General features: G+C 33.6%; 1 protein-coding gene across 2 annotated transcripts in view; it reads right to left on the reverse strand.

Moving 5' to 3' along the window:
* Positions 1 to 14959, reverse strand: part of SELENOF (selenoprotein F) — a 56283-nt gene that overhangs the window by 24877 nt on the left and 16447 nt on the right. For both annotated transcript variants that reach the window (XM_030325009.1, XM_030325010.1), the window contains exon 3: positions 1476 to 1539. In XM_030325009.1, coding sequence (XP_030180869.1) covers positions 1476 to 1539 — 64 coding nt within the window. The remainder of the gene's footprint in view (positions 1 to 1475; positions 1540 to 14959) is intronic.

The raw sequence follows: 14959 nt of genomic DNA on the forward strand, positions 1-14959 counted from the left end.
GACAATGGTCCTTCATGCCCTATTCCAGAATATCTTTAGGGAATATAATAATGGTTATACTTAAAATATGCCAGCTTCTCAGGGACTCAGAAAACAATGGCATCATATATAATTATATTGAATATGGTTATATATTACAGAATTAAACAATCATTTTCATTTTAAACTTACATTAAATATTTATACATAGGATTAAACTCTAATTGTTTTTCAAAAGGAAAAGACAGTATGACTACATGCACCCCAAGTATGATAATTTAAGCGTACATAAGAAATGTATATATAATTAATTTCTACTACAAGGTTTGATAAATTCCACTCAAGCTTTTAAAGATTGAACTTCCAACTGTAGAAAAATTTTACCATAGACATAATAAAATCTATTTGCTGAAAGCAAAAAAAAAAAAAAAAAAAAAAAAAAAAAAAGCGTGAGAAATTTTTTCCCTAAGCAGAAGTAGATATATTCTGTGCTACATTAGAATATGTTTATTCTAACAAAGAATGTATTTAATTAAATGTGTATCTGCTTTGGGCCTTACTTACTATTACATTTCTGTGCCAAAATGAGCAATATTTTATCATAAATAATCCTAGGTCAGCAATAAAGGGCATCTGTGAATACAGGTAGTTTTATAAGATACTAAAGCCACAAAATTATCTTGCCATTAAGATACTAAAGCCACAAAATTATCTTGCCATTAAGTGAACAAGGCAAGAAGTCATGAGAAAGTCAGGAGATGTAAAAATAAGCCATATAATAGAGCACTTACATATTTCAATTAAAAAACAAACAAACAAAAGAACTTCTTTACCTTTAGACAATTTTAGTTTTATAAAACTGATTTTCAAATGACAAGCCAGGACAGAACAGAAAAGTCTTAGCCCGTGTCTTTTTCGACATGCAAAGCTCCACTACTGTGATGTCAAGCAAAAGAACATATTTTCACAATTATCCTTTTACATATTTATCTTTAAAATTTCCTGTGAAGATGTACATGTACATGCAACTTCTTTGCACCTCAAATTTTATGGTAATTAATTCTCTTTTTTACGACTTGTCACTTTGTACAGGTCTATTCTCACTCCAATTGTTCCTTAGGAGGGTTTTATACAAATGAATTCACATTTAAGATATATTAGAATGGTGTGCTATTTAAGGGGATTATATTTATATCTGGTAAAACAAAAGCTCTTGCAAAATTTATACTTGGTAAAGGAAAGGCTCTCCTTTTAAGAAAATAATCACTTCATTATGTGTTATGTCATATATTATGCTTGCTTAAAGTAAACTACTAGTATTCAACAATTACTATAAAACTAACTCCATGAAGACAAATGTGGAAAAAATACATATACTGTTGAGAAAGTACAATCCTAAAAATTCTTATTCTTGGGAATATTTAATAAAATTATTCTTGTAAAATGCTGATTTAAAATTATTAAAGTGAGAATTTGCTGGAGATAATTTTACATACCTTGGACTTGAGGGAACCTCCCCAATTTTCATCCACAAACTTCAAGGATAGCACCCGCATAAAGCTGCAAATAGAAAGACAAGAATTGAAAAAACTGGTATAGTTTTAAAAATGTAGTTATTTCACAGCATAAACACTGAAGTTAAACAGATAATATGGAATAAAATAAATGTCAGAGTTGGAGAGAACTATGTATTTCCAGTACAACAGAAGAGAAAATAGAGGCCTGGGGACATTAAATGATAGAGGAATTTAGATTTAGTAGGAAAAAGATTGAAGGAGATATGGAGAATTGATGATGGATTTGAATAGGTAAGATGTCCTTGGAAGTTCTTCACAAAATCCTTAAGATTTCCTATGGATTTTTAAAATGCTATATTGAACACAGGTATGTATTCTATTCATCTATCCAACATAGATACTTAATGAGAATTTTTTCTGGTTGCTGTTAAAATTAAGTAATCAGTGTTTTAAAATGAAATAAAAAAAAACAAAACAAACCTCAGTATTTTTTTTTAATGTTTATTTATTTTTGACAGAGAGAGAGACAGAGCATGAGTGGGGGAAGGGCAGAGAGAGAGGGAGACACAGAATCTGAAGCAGGCTCCAGGCTCTGAGCTGTTAGCACAAAGCCCGGCACAGGGCTCGAACTCACAGACCGTGAGTTCATGACCTGAGCCAAAGTCAGACGCTCAACTGACTGAGCCACCCAGGTGCCCCAAAAACCTCAATATCTTGAAAAAATAATTATAGTATGTACTATGTAAAGATATTATGAAAAAACCAGTAAAATCTCATTAGAAAGAACTAAAATGCAAATTTTTTCCCTTATGAAATTCACTTGAAATGAATTAAATGGTAAATATTGCTTTTCCAGCTATATAGAACCTGCACAATCTCTTTATAGTAAAAGCTCATTATGAAAAACTCCAATGCAAATATTTTATTGCAATGAATTCAGCTGAAATGGAATCAATGGTAAACATCACTTTTTTTAAGCTCTAGAGCCTGCCCATTTTTTTTTTTTTTTTTTTTTTTTTTAGTGACATGGGAATGCTAGGACTCTAAGAGAAGGCAGGCAATTATAAGAACATACTATATTTTGTTGGCTTTTGCATTTGTTTTTATTTGTTAGCTTTTACATTTGTTTTTTCTATTATAGGTCCAAGAGCTAAAGATGACTTTTACTTTTTAAGTTATAAAGTAACATAAAAATCCCATGTACTATGTATGATTATATTTAATACTTTGGAAAATATAAAAAAGCACAAAGTAGAAATCAGAAATTCATTTTAATTCTACCTACCCAAGTGATAATGAATTTTTAAACATTTTAGAGATTCTGAGCTAAATCAATAATTCTTAAAGTTTTGAGGGTCATAGATACGTTTGAGAATCTGATGAAATTGTTTTAATTCGGACTATTCGTGGACTCTCTGAAAATACTGATGGATTTCAGATTAAGAACTTTAACGATCATCCAAAGGATAAAAATTACAGATTCAAAGGGGTACATTTACCCTGATGTTTACAGCAGCATTATCAACAATAGCCCAACTATGGAGACAGCCAAATGTCCACTGACTGATGAATGGATAAAGATGTGGTGTGTGTATACACAAAAAGAATAAAAGCTTATTTGCAATGATGTGAATGGAGGTAAACTGTATTATGTTAAGTGAAATAAGTCAATCAGAGAAAGACAAATACCATGTGATTTCACTCATGTGTAGAATTAAAGAAACAAAACAGATGAACATCTGAGAAGGTGGGGGAGGGGAGGGAGAGAAGGAAACAAACCACAAAACACTCTTAACAATAGAGAACAAACTGACGGTTGGTGGAGGGAAGTGGGTAGGAGATGGGTGATGGGTATTAAGGAAGGCACTTGTGATGAGCTCTGGGTGTTGTACATAAGTGATGATCACCGAATTCTACTGCTGAAGCCAATATTGCACCATATGTTAACTAAAATTAGAAACAAAACCAAAAAACTGATAATCTCCGAAGAGTCTTTGCAGCATTAATAATCTGACATAACTTTATACAGTAAGTCACTTTTGAGTAAGATTTAGTTAATCCATTAGACAACCCCTCAGAATATCTTTAAGAGTAACAGGCCATATTACCCACAAGGTCATGAAAAGATGTTCAACATCACTAATCATTAGGGAAATACAAATCAAAACAATGAGATACCACTTCACACTCATCACGATGGCTATTATTAACAACAAAAACAACAACAACAACACAAAAAATAAGTGGTGGTGAGGATGTGGAGAAATTAGAACCCCTGGGACCTTATGTTGGTAACTGTAAAGTGGTGCAGCCACCATGAAAGATAAAACGGTGGCTCCTTAAAAAATTAAAAATAGAATTATATGATTTGGTAACAAAAAGTTAGAGGCCAACTCAAATGACAGATGAATGGATACACAAAATGCAGCATATGCATATAACAAAATATTCAGTCTTAAAAACAGAAAATTATGACACATGCTGTAACATGGATGAATCTTGAAGACAGTAAGCTAAATGAAACAAAGTAGTTACAAAACGATAAATACTGTACATTTCCACTTTTATGAGGTACTTAGAGGAGTCAAATTGAGAGACAAAAGTAGAATGGTGGTTGCCAGGAGCTGGGGGAGGGAAGAATGGGGAGCTACTGTTTACTGAGAATGGAATGGAATTTCAGTTTAGGAAGATGGAACAGTTCTGAAGATAGAGGACTAAAAATAGTTAAAATGGTGAATTTTATGTTATGTATATATTACCAGAATTAAGAAAATTTAAAAAGTTATAAGGCCCATAGTAAAATTTGGTTATTTGATTTATATTTTATTTGCAAGTTTGTGATCCCTCGGAAACTCTAAGTGGAGATTCGATTAGCTTCCATAGTAACATTTCTCTACACTGCTGTTTCCCAATATTCTTCATATCATGGCACGTTAACAACTTTATGGAGTCCTGGGGTAAGAGGCGGCTGCTTATAACAGATGAATAGCTTTCTGGGCCCTGAGCACCACAGTCTCCATTTGGTTGTCACAAGGATTGAAGGACTCCATATCCTAGCACACTTGTAATGCATTCATGGAAAGCCTATCTCTGCACAACGAAACATCAACTGGTTAAAAATGTTAGAAACATATTCTTTAGTGAATAGCAGCTCAGATGTGACCTTCTCCAGGAAAACTTCTGTTTATTTTCTATTCTGTTCGTGGTACTTTCAGTGGAAATCTGTTCTTAAGATGTACTATAAATATTCTATAATTTGTGGAAAGGAAATGTCTTATCTATCATAATTATCCCCAGAACTAGATACAAAGCTTCTCAATGTATGTGTGCTGAATGGAGAGAATTGTTCATTTAACAGAATTAAATACCTCTTTTTTCATTACAGAACTTTAAAAATATTTCAAGTTCCTTTGATATCAACTTATAGACTAGACTACATTGTGCTTAGTTTCAGTCTAGGGTAAACAGAAAATTTATCTCAGAGCTGCCTAACATTATTAATATTAAATTCTAAAAGTATTAACTTGTTATGTTAGTTGGTTTTTTACTTACGAATTTGTTCACAGGACAATACTGGTTTTTCATGATGAATAATTTAAATTAACTACAAATTGTGGTCAACTTTCAGTGACTTATAAAGTAATAATAAGCATCTTTGGCATCACACAAGTTCACATAATAAAATATATATACTATTAAGGGGCGTCTGGGTGGCTTAGTCGGTTGAGTGTCCAACTCTTGATTTCGACTCAGTCATGATCTCAGAGCCTCGTGTTGGGCTCTGCACTGAGAGAGCCATGTTGGGCTCTCTCTCCCTTACTCTCTATGTGCCCTCCCTCATGTGCTCTCTCAAAATAAATATCAAAAAGAAAAGTTGGAAATATGCTACTTCTAACAGAAATTCTCTAGGGCATAAAGTATGAAAGGATTTAAAAAGGTTAAAAATTTTAACTCCTTGACTTTCCCTCTTAGCATTTGGACTTTTTTTTTTTTTATTTATTTAACAGAAACAGAGAGAAAAAGTGTGAGGAGCAGGGAAGAACAGAGAGAGGGAGACACAGAATCTGAAGTAGGCTCCGAGCTGTCAGCACAGAGACTGATGCGGGATTTCAACTCACAAACTGTGCGATCATGACCTGAGCCGAAGTCGGACGCTTAACCTAATGAGTCACCTGGGCGCCCCTAGCATTTGGACTTTTTTTTCATGGCTGGGTAATATTCCACTGGGTGTGTGTGTGTGTGTGTGTGTGTGTGTGTGTGTGTGTGTATCCCTTCATCTGTCGATGGACACTTGGGTTGCTTTCATAACTGAGCTACTGTACATAATGCTGCAATAAACACAGAAGCACATCTCTTTGAATTAGTGTTTTCATCTTCTTAGGGTAAATAGTTATGGAATTACTGGATCATATGGTAATTCTACTTTTAATTTTGGGGGAGCCTTCATACTGTTTTCCACAATGGCTACACCAATTTGCACTCCCACAACAGTGCATGAGGGTTCCTTTTTCTCTGCATCTTTGCCAACACTGGTTACTTCTAACAAGAGGATATAAAAGTGGTGAATATCTCTGCACACAACATGGGAGCAGCTAAGTACATAAAGCAATTATTAACAGACATAAGAAAAGAAGTACACAGTAATACTGTAGTAGTAAGGGACTTTAAGATCCTACTTACATCAATGGAAAGATCATCCAAACAGAAAATCAAGGAAACAGTGGCTATAATTGTCACATTAGACCACATGGGCCTAACAAATATATTCAAAACATTCCATACAAAAACAGTGGAATACACATTCTTTTCAAGTGCACATGGGACATTCTCCAGAATAGATCACATTAGGCCATAAACACGTCATAATAAATTCAAAAAGACTGAAATCATATCAGGCATCTTTTCTGACCATAATGGTATGAAAATCACCAAGAAAAAACCTGAAAAGAACACAAATACATGGAGGATAAATAACATACTACTAAACAATGAATGGGTCTACTCAGAAATCAAAGAAGAAATTAAAAAATACATGGAGACAAATGAAAATGAAAACACAATGATCCAAAATCTTTAGGATACAGCAAAAACTGTTACAAGAGAGAAGACTACAACAATACAGGTCTACCTCAAGAAACAAGAAAAATCTCAAACAACTTAACCTTTAAAGCCTAAAGGAGCTTAAAAAAAAACAAAAAACAAACAAACAAACAAACAAACAAACAAAGCCCAAGCCAGTAAGAGGGAGGAAATAATACAGATTAGAGCAGAAAGAAATAAAATAGAGACTAAAACCCCACTACAACAGATCATTGAAACCAGAAGCTGGTTCTGTGAAAAGATAAACAAAATTGATAAACCTTTAGCAGGACTCATCAAGAGAGAAGACTCAAAATCAGAAATGAAGTAGGAGAAATAACAACCAACACCACAGACATACAAAGGATTATAAGAGATTATTATGAACAATTATGTGCCAACAAATTGGACAATATAGAAGACATGGATAAATTCCTAGAAACACACGTCCAAAATTGAATCGGGAAGAAATAGAAAATTTGAACAGACCAATTACCAGTAATGAAATTTAGTCAGTATTCAAAAAACTCCCAATAAACTAGTCCAGGAATGGGTGGCTTCAGAGATGAATTCTATCAAACACTTAAAGAAGAATTAATATCTATTCCTCTCAAACTATTCCAAAAAATAGAGGAAGGAAATCTTCCAAATTTATTCAATGAGGCATTACCCTGATACCAAAACCAGATAAAGACACTACGAAAAAAGGAAACTACAGGTCAGTATCTCTGATGACCATGGATACAAAAACCCTCAAAATATTAGCAAACTGAATCCAATAATATGTTAAAAGAAAACTATTCACCATGATTGAGGGATTTATTCCAGGAATGCAAAGGTGGTTCGATATTCACAAATCAATCAATGTGATCCACCACATTCACAAAACAAAGGATAAAAACTGTATGATCATTTCAATGTACAAAAAAAAAAAAAGCATTTGACAAGGTACAACATCCATTCATGATAACAACTCTCAACAAGCAGATTTAGAGGGAACATACCTTAGGCTATGTATGAATAACCCAAAGTTAACATCATACTCGATGGTGAAAACCAGAAAGCTTTTCCTCTAAGATCAGGAACAAGATGAGAATATATCCACTTGCACTTTTATTCAACATAGTATAGAAAGTCCTAGTTGCAGAGGTCAGACAAAAAAAAGTTATAAAGACATCTAAGTTGGTAAAAAGTAAAACCATCACTATTTGTAGATGAAATGAAACTATCTACAGAAAACCCTAAAGACTCCACCAAAAAACTACAACTGAATCAATGAATTCAAAAGTTGCAGGATACAATATGTACAGAAATCTGTTGCACTTCTACACGCTGATATGAAGAAGCAGAAAGAGAAATCAAGAATCCCATTTATAATTGCAACAGAAAATAAAATATTCAGAATAAACTTATTTAAGGATGTGAAATATCTGTACTATGAAAACTATGAAGCACTGAGGAAAGAAGTTGAAGAGGACACACAAAAATGGCTTTTCATTTAAACTCTCTCTACCACTTCTAAGCCTATGCTAAAGAATTCACCTTAGTACTAATGAAAAAACCGGAATAACCACTCTTTAATAAAGCTAAAAACCAAAACTCCATAAGATCAAGGTATTCACCAACAGTATGCAAGAGCAAAATCCAATGCTCTTCACACATGGTATTATAATCTAGAGACCTAGAAACATATAAATCACAATATCAAGTGTACATTAAAAAGCAACTAGACACATGCAGAAACAGGAAAATTACTGATCTCTGAACCCATCCCAGACAAATTAAATTAGGATACTTGGGGATAAGATCCTGGTATCAGTACTTTAATTACTGTTACGACTTTTAAAGATACCCAAGTAATTGTAATGAACAGACAGAGAGAAGAATCACTGCCGTGGACTATACTCAAGTATTAATAAGGCAAAAATTGCAAAATGACCAAACAGGAGACTAGCCAATTCTGGAAAGTATACCTAGTGGGCATTGGCCAAAGCAAGACAAATGCTGTAATACTGTTTTCTTCCCTTACGAAGCCTTGCTTGCAGCCATATACTCTTATTTTTGAAATCCTCTTAAAGGCAAAGCTTTAATATGAATACAACTTGGTACATTCAGAAAAAACTACAAAACTTTGAATATTAAGTAGCAATATGAAGAAAATGCTCTAATGTTACACGAACAAAAGAAAAAACTTTTAACAGTTGAATAAAATTCAGATATGGGGAGTCACTATTTTATAGGTCTACTGAAGGCTTGCCCTTAAATAAAATGTACGGATTTAAAAATAAGGGAGTATGGCTGTAACACAATTAAAACTGAGTGTATTATTTAGAGCTCTTAAATAAAAACAATGATGATGCACTCAAATATATTAAATAAGCCATTCTTCCAAATGGTTAACTGCATCCAGTGTAATTTCTTAAAGTTAACTTTACTCTTTTATATGAAGGACAAAATACACCACGCAGAAGCTACCTGTAGCAAAATTTGGTCAGTTAATTCTCAAGAAAAACATTTTCAACAGAACTATACATTTAATGATCTGCTGATGTCTTAAATTTTAATTCATTATTCATCATCAAATCATTCCCATATTTTTTGGTATATATTTTTTTATCATTCCCGTATTTGTTGATATTTTTTTAAAGTGCAGAGTGCTAGAAACAAGTTACAGTTACACATGGACAATTAGGGTACTACATTTTTTGAGATCTAGTAGTAAAGCTTTGATCAAGATTTCACTTTAAGTCACTGAAGCAGCAGATGTACAAGGCAAATAGTTTATGTGTTGACACTTTCATACACTTTGAGTAATGGCATTCTTGCAAAGGAACAATGAATGAATATGGAGGATTAGGGAAGTAAGTTCAGTTTTACAATTATAGAAAACCAAGCTGGTAAAGATAATTCTCTAACATTATATCCCTGAGATTACACTATTGATTTTTAGGTGCTTTCTAATGAACTCTGAAAAAACAAAGCAATGACCATGTCTAAGGAAGCTCCCTAAGTTTAAAGCTTATTCTACTATAGTATTAAAGTGCTATTTATTTTTGTATCTTTAGTTTCTGCTCTGAGATTGAGAAAGTTAGAAAACAAGCTAACATCAACCTTAATTTAAATTAAATTCCAAGGAAGTAAGAATACACCAGGGGAATCTTTCATTAACATACAATCATTGTTCCACTGAAAAGCTCAATAAAAATGTATTAAAAAAATGAAACAAAAACCAAAATATAAAATGTTTTGACATCATCACACTCCAAATCAGATCATTCCAAATATGAAATCTGATTAAAAAAAAAAAAAAAAAAAAGAACAAGGTTTCTTTCAGTATTGTGGTTAATAACAGAATTTGCATATGTACCTAAAACAAAGAGAATTTCATCACCAAGAGGTAAGACTGTAACGACTGGACTGTCACATGAAAACAAATACACCCACAGATATACTCCCCCTCCCCCTTTACATTTCAGCCACCAGTATGAATGACCTAAGGGCATCATCTGGAAACAACACATTCAATTCTACTGATATTTAGGAAACATCACAGAATGAAATGACCTGACACACCACCATAGATTTCCTGAGCTCAAAATATCCAAAGAATTAGTAAAAATGAGCCTAAGCTTGAATATCTTAAATTTTTTTTTTAATGTTTATTTATTTTTGAGAGGGAGAGAGACAGAGTGCAAGCAGGGGAGGGGCAGAGAGAGAGGGGGAGACACAGAATCCCAAGCAGGCTCCAGGCTTTGAGCTGTCAACACAGAGCCTGACACGGGGCTTGCACTCATGAACTGTGAAATCGTGACCTGAGCTGAAGTTGGATGCTTAACTGACTGAGCCACCCAGGCGTTCCAGCTTGAATATCTTAGTAAGTAGTTTTTAAAATAAAACCAACTAGCCCCTTGGTAAAGTAAAAATATTTTAGAAAACGGCTATTTAGTATATAGTTCCCAATAAAAAGTTCAATGTCTTTTTGCTCCTTAATGTTTGAAAAATACATTTTCAATACATTTTCTTCTTGATTTGAAAAACTGAGATCCAGACAAAATATGGTTCAAAATCCAAACATTCAATAGCCTCAAAAACTGACCACAAAGGTGCTATATATGGTAGCAAAAGCTGCTTTTCAAAAGAGAATTAAATTCTGTTGGTGTTATTACCATGTCAAAACTGAACATCATTATTTGTCATAAAATGGGCAATTATGATCATCTTTAAGAAAGGTTACAAATATCTTTAAAAAAAAAGGTTACAAATATATGAAATATAAAACAACACAACCAGCACAAACTACATTATGGTTGCACTCTATTAAAACTAAACAAGGTAATCTCCTTATAGTAAAAAGATACAAAAATAAAGCTGTAATAATCCAGAAGGTTAAATATTTTAAATATTAAGAATGGCAATATGAAAGCAGAACAAAAGAAACTAGACCATTCAACACATTTTATTTTTTGACAAGCACACTATCAATTTTACATTTCATTAAGGTACTCAGATAAAATCTATGACCTTCTAAGTTGAAACTTTTAACACTTCTTCAGAAGGAAAACTGAAAAGGCAGTCTGTACCTACGGGGTATGCTTTTATGAAAAGTTATCCTCTTTACTGCCCCTTCTCTCATCCCCAACTACTACTGCCTTTAGGGGGCTACCATGCAAATAGCTGAGGTCTACTGTAGTCTTCTTTTGTTGAGGCTACCAGTTTCTCAAATAAGAACATGGGAAGCATCTTTACTCACCTATTCCCCCTTCCAATCCAGTATAATCAATAAATCCTGAAGGTTTTATTGCCTAAATCTGTTTTAGAACTGTCCCTTCTCCATTTTTACTACCAATATGTTGGCTTAAGCCCTTTTATCTTGCCTCTGGAAAACAGCAATATATTTTTCTGGCAACCGTATTCCCCTCTGTCCTATCAATTTTCCTTCACACTGACAACGAATGTAATTAAAATACACATCTGACGCCGGTTCATTGTTTATAATCTTTTAATTTTGTCCCCTGCCTATAGAACAGAGTCCAAACTTCTTACCAAGGTACATAGGCCCTACCTTCCTAACCAGCACCCTCTCTCATCATAACCAAGCTATCTGAGATGGCCCTCTTTTTCATGACTTTGCCTTTTCACTATCTTTGCCTTATCACTGGGAGTTTATATGCCCTTAAAGGCATAAATGGTTTAAAAGGTTATATGCCCTTCTTTCTGTGTGCGTTCATAGCACATAAGTGTATTTTGTTTACAGCATGCATTTCACTGAGTTCTTTCAGGAAACCAATGCATCTGGAAGTAATAAAGAAGAAACTGTACAGAAGGGTATAAAAGAAGTAAAAATTTTCCTCTGCCTCCTACCTGCCATTCAATAACTTTTAAACTGTTTTTAGTTCTTCTGTTAGTAATGATTAACATGGTTATATCTACAGTTCTCAATATATCAACTTAAAGAGATTTATTGTCTTCTTTTCAACTTTTAGCTTATTCCTAATTCTTTTAGTGGTTACCTTCATAACACTGGATATTATGCGTTAGTTCAGTAAAATATCCTGCCAAATGCATTCTAGCAGCCCAATTTCCATGCCTATTTCTCTACCTGACTCCTCGATGACAGTGACTATTGTCTTATTTCGACATTCTCAAAGCCCATACCAAGAGGAAATATTTATGGTATAAACAAAGTTTATTTTGACTCTGAGGTAGGTATGTCTAGAAATGTAGTTGTAAGGCAGCCTCGATCATGAATTACTTTAAGGGTTTATTTCCTTTTTAAATATGGTAATCTGCAAATGTGACAAAATGTTTTAATATGCATAGATAGAACCTTGATCCGAACTTGTTAAATACCTAAAAAAAACGGACTACATTTATTTATTTGAAAAAGAGAGAAAGAGAAGAGAGCACACGCGCACAAGTGAGCTGGGGAGGGGTAGAGGAAGAGGGAGAGAGAATGTTAAGCAGGGTCCATGCCCACAACAGAGCCCAACACAGGGCTCGATCTCATGACCTTGAGATTATGATCTGAGCTGAAATCAAGAGTCAGATGCTTAACTGACTTGAGCCACCCAGGCACCCCGACTTCCTTCCTTCCTTCCTCCCTCTGTCCCTCCCTCCCTCCCTTTCTTCATTCATAAAAATTTTTTTTTTCTTTAACATGTATATATTATTGAGAGACAGAGACAGAGCGTGAGCAGGGGAGGGGTAGAGAGAGTGGGAGACATAGAATCTGAAGTAGGCTTCAGACTCTGAGCTGTCAGCACAGAACCCGACGTGGGGCTCAAACTCACAAACTGCGAGATCATGACCTGAGCCGAAGGTGGTCGCTTAACCAACTGAGCCACCCAGGCGCCCCTTATTTTTTTTAACTGAAGATAGGTGAAATGCCACATTTAGAAAACATTAAAAAATTAATATTTTCAGTTCAATGAAATAACTACATAAAATATTTTAAAACTTCTCCTACATAAATTATACATTATTTATAACCATTTATTAGCTGAATGACTTTAGGCAAGATCTCCAGGCCTTAGACTCAACTATGAGATGGGATAATAACTGCACTTACCTCAGAGTTGTTGTGAGGATTATATAAATTAATTAATATAAAGGGCTTGGAACAGCAGCTTCACATAATAACAAATGTTTGTAGCTATTATTAAGTAAATATTTGTGTTATTATTTTGTACCGTTGCCATGCAGGAGTCTTAGTGATTCTTTCACTGAACTAGAACTGTTGCCAAATATTCAGATCTTTAAAAAAAAGCTTTGTGAATAATGTTTTAATACTATAATTAGAATAATCTACTGAAGACATATTTTTGTTTCCTTTGAAGAAATAGCTCATGTATTGATGCTACAGACACACTACAAAAGAGAAGCTATTTTAAGTAACTGTGAAATTTCTTTAGCGACGACAATTTCACGCAGTTAGCTTAACCTCCATTTCATCCTTCTATGTTTTACACACCAGTAGCAGCTCTACCAGTAGTAGATAGGCTAAAGCTTAAAACATGCCACTTTCTTGAATAATGCTGTTTAAGCTGACTTCTAAATTACTCTCAAACCAGCTACAGATTTTCTATGTAAATTGAATGTAACTAAATGTTTTGATGTTCTTTTCCCTGAATTATGAAATATTATATGAAATATTATTGAAAATGTTTGTTTGGGTCTTTAGGCCAAATTTGTCAATATATCCTTGAGAGAAAAAAAAACACGTAATGGGAGTCATTAAAGTCTATGGTAAACTGAAAAGTAAAGATTTAATAATTTAAAATAAAAACTACCAATGGAATTATGTTAATTATAAATGCAAAAGGGACCTTCAAAAAGTCAGTCTGGTGTTTTATATTTAACTCATTCATTTTCTTCCAGTAAGTCTGTGAAGTAGGTATTACTATTCATATTTCCAAGATGAAAGGGAAAATAGAAGAGGTTTAAAAACTTGGGGCTCTGGAGTCAAACAGACCTGAGGTGAAGTCAGGTTGTGGCACCTGATTGCTTGGTAATTCTGGACAGATAACACCGTAGTTTCCTTTTCTGTTAAATAGGGGCAGTAGTATTTACATTAGAGAGTTGGGATTAAATAATGTAGGTAAGATACTTTAGCATATAACCAAGGTATAAAAAAACACTCAGAGGGAAGCCAGTGTAATTACTACAACAAAACTGAAGATTCCAGAGCAATTTGCTAACTCAAAGTCACAAAACTAGTAGCTGAGATAAAAATTCAACTCTTTCAAAAACTTTTGTAAAAAGAAGGGGACAGACTTCTAATAAACTGTAGATATTAATATTTCCTCCCTACTGTCTCTGGCTTGCCGGGAGTGCATATAAATGTCAAAAGAAGAGTACTGTACACATAGAAAATGGGAATGTTACTATATAAGCTAGTCAATTTACATTAGTCTAACTCTAATTAGGTAATGGAGTAGAAGGGATGCAGGGGAAGTCGAAGGGATCTAACTATCTTCTTAAAATTATTTTATGCACTCCTTAGGTCCATTTATTCAAATCTAGTGTAATCATTACTGAAGATAAGTATTTTTCAAATATTATCTGACCAGTATATTTTTAGATGAAAATAAAGCCCCTTTATCAAATACCAGAACTGTTGAGCTATTTTCCAGAACCAGTAATGGTATAAATTGATGATCTGCAGACTAGGGTTCTACTTGTATTCTGCGAATGAGACCAAGATGTTCCAAAATTCAAATTAAAAAAATCTCAATCTGTAGAATTTTTTTTAAATCACTTTTAAGCTTTTCTCTTCCAGAATTTTCTTAAACCTTTGAAATCCATAACCATGTATTAGATCAAAAATATAAGTAGCAGAGGAATGTTAGGAAAAATACTTGTAATTAGTCCAATGACTTGTTTGT

The sequence above is a fragment of the Lynx canadensis genome, chromosome C1, assembly GCF_007474595.2.
Source record: "Lynx canadensis isolate LIC74 chromosome C1, mLynCan4.pri.v2, whole genome shotgun sequence".
NCBI lineage: Eukaryota > Metazoa > Chordata > Mammalia > Carnivora > Felidae > Lynx > Lynx canadensis.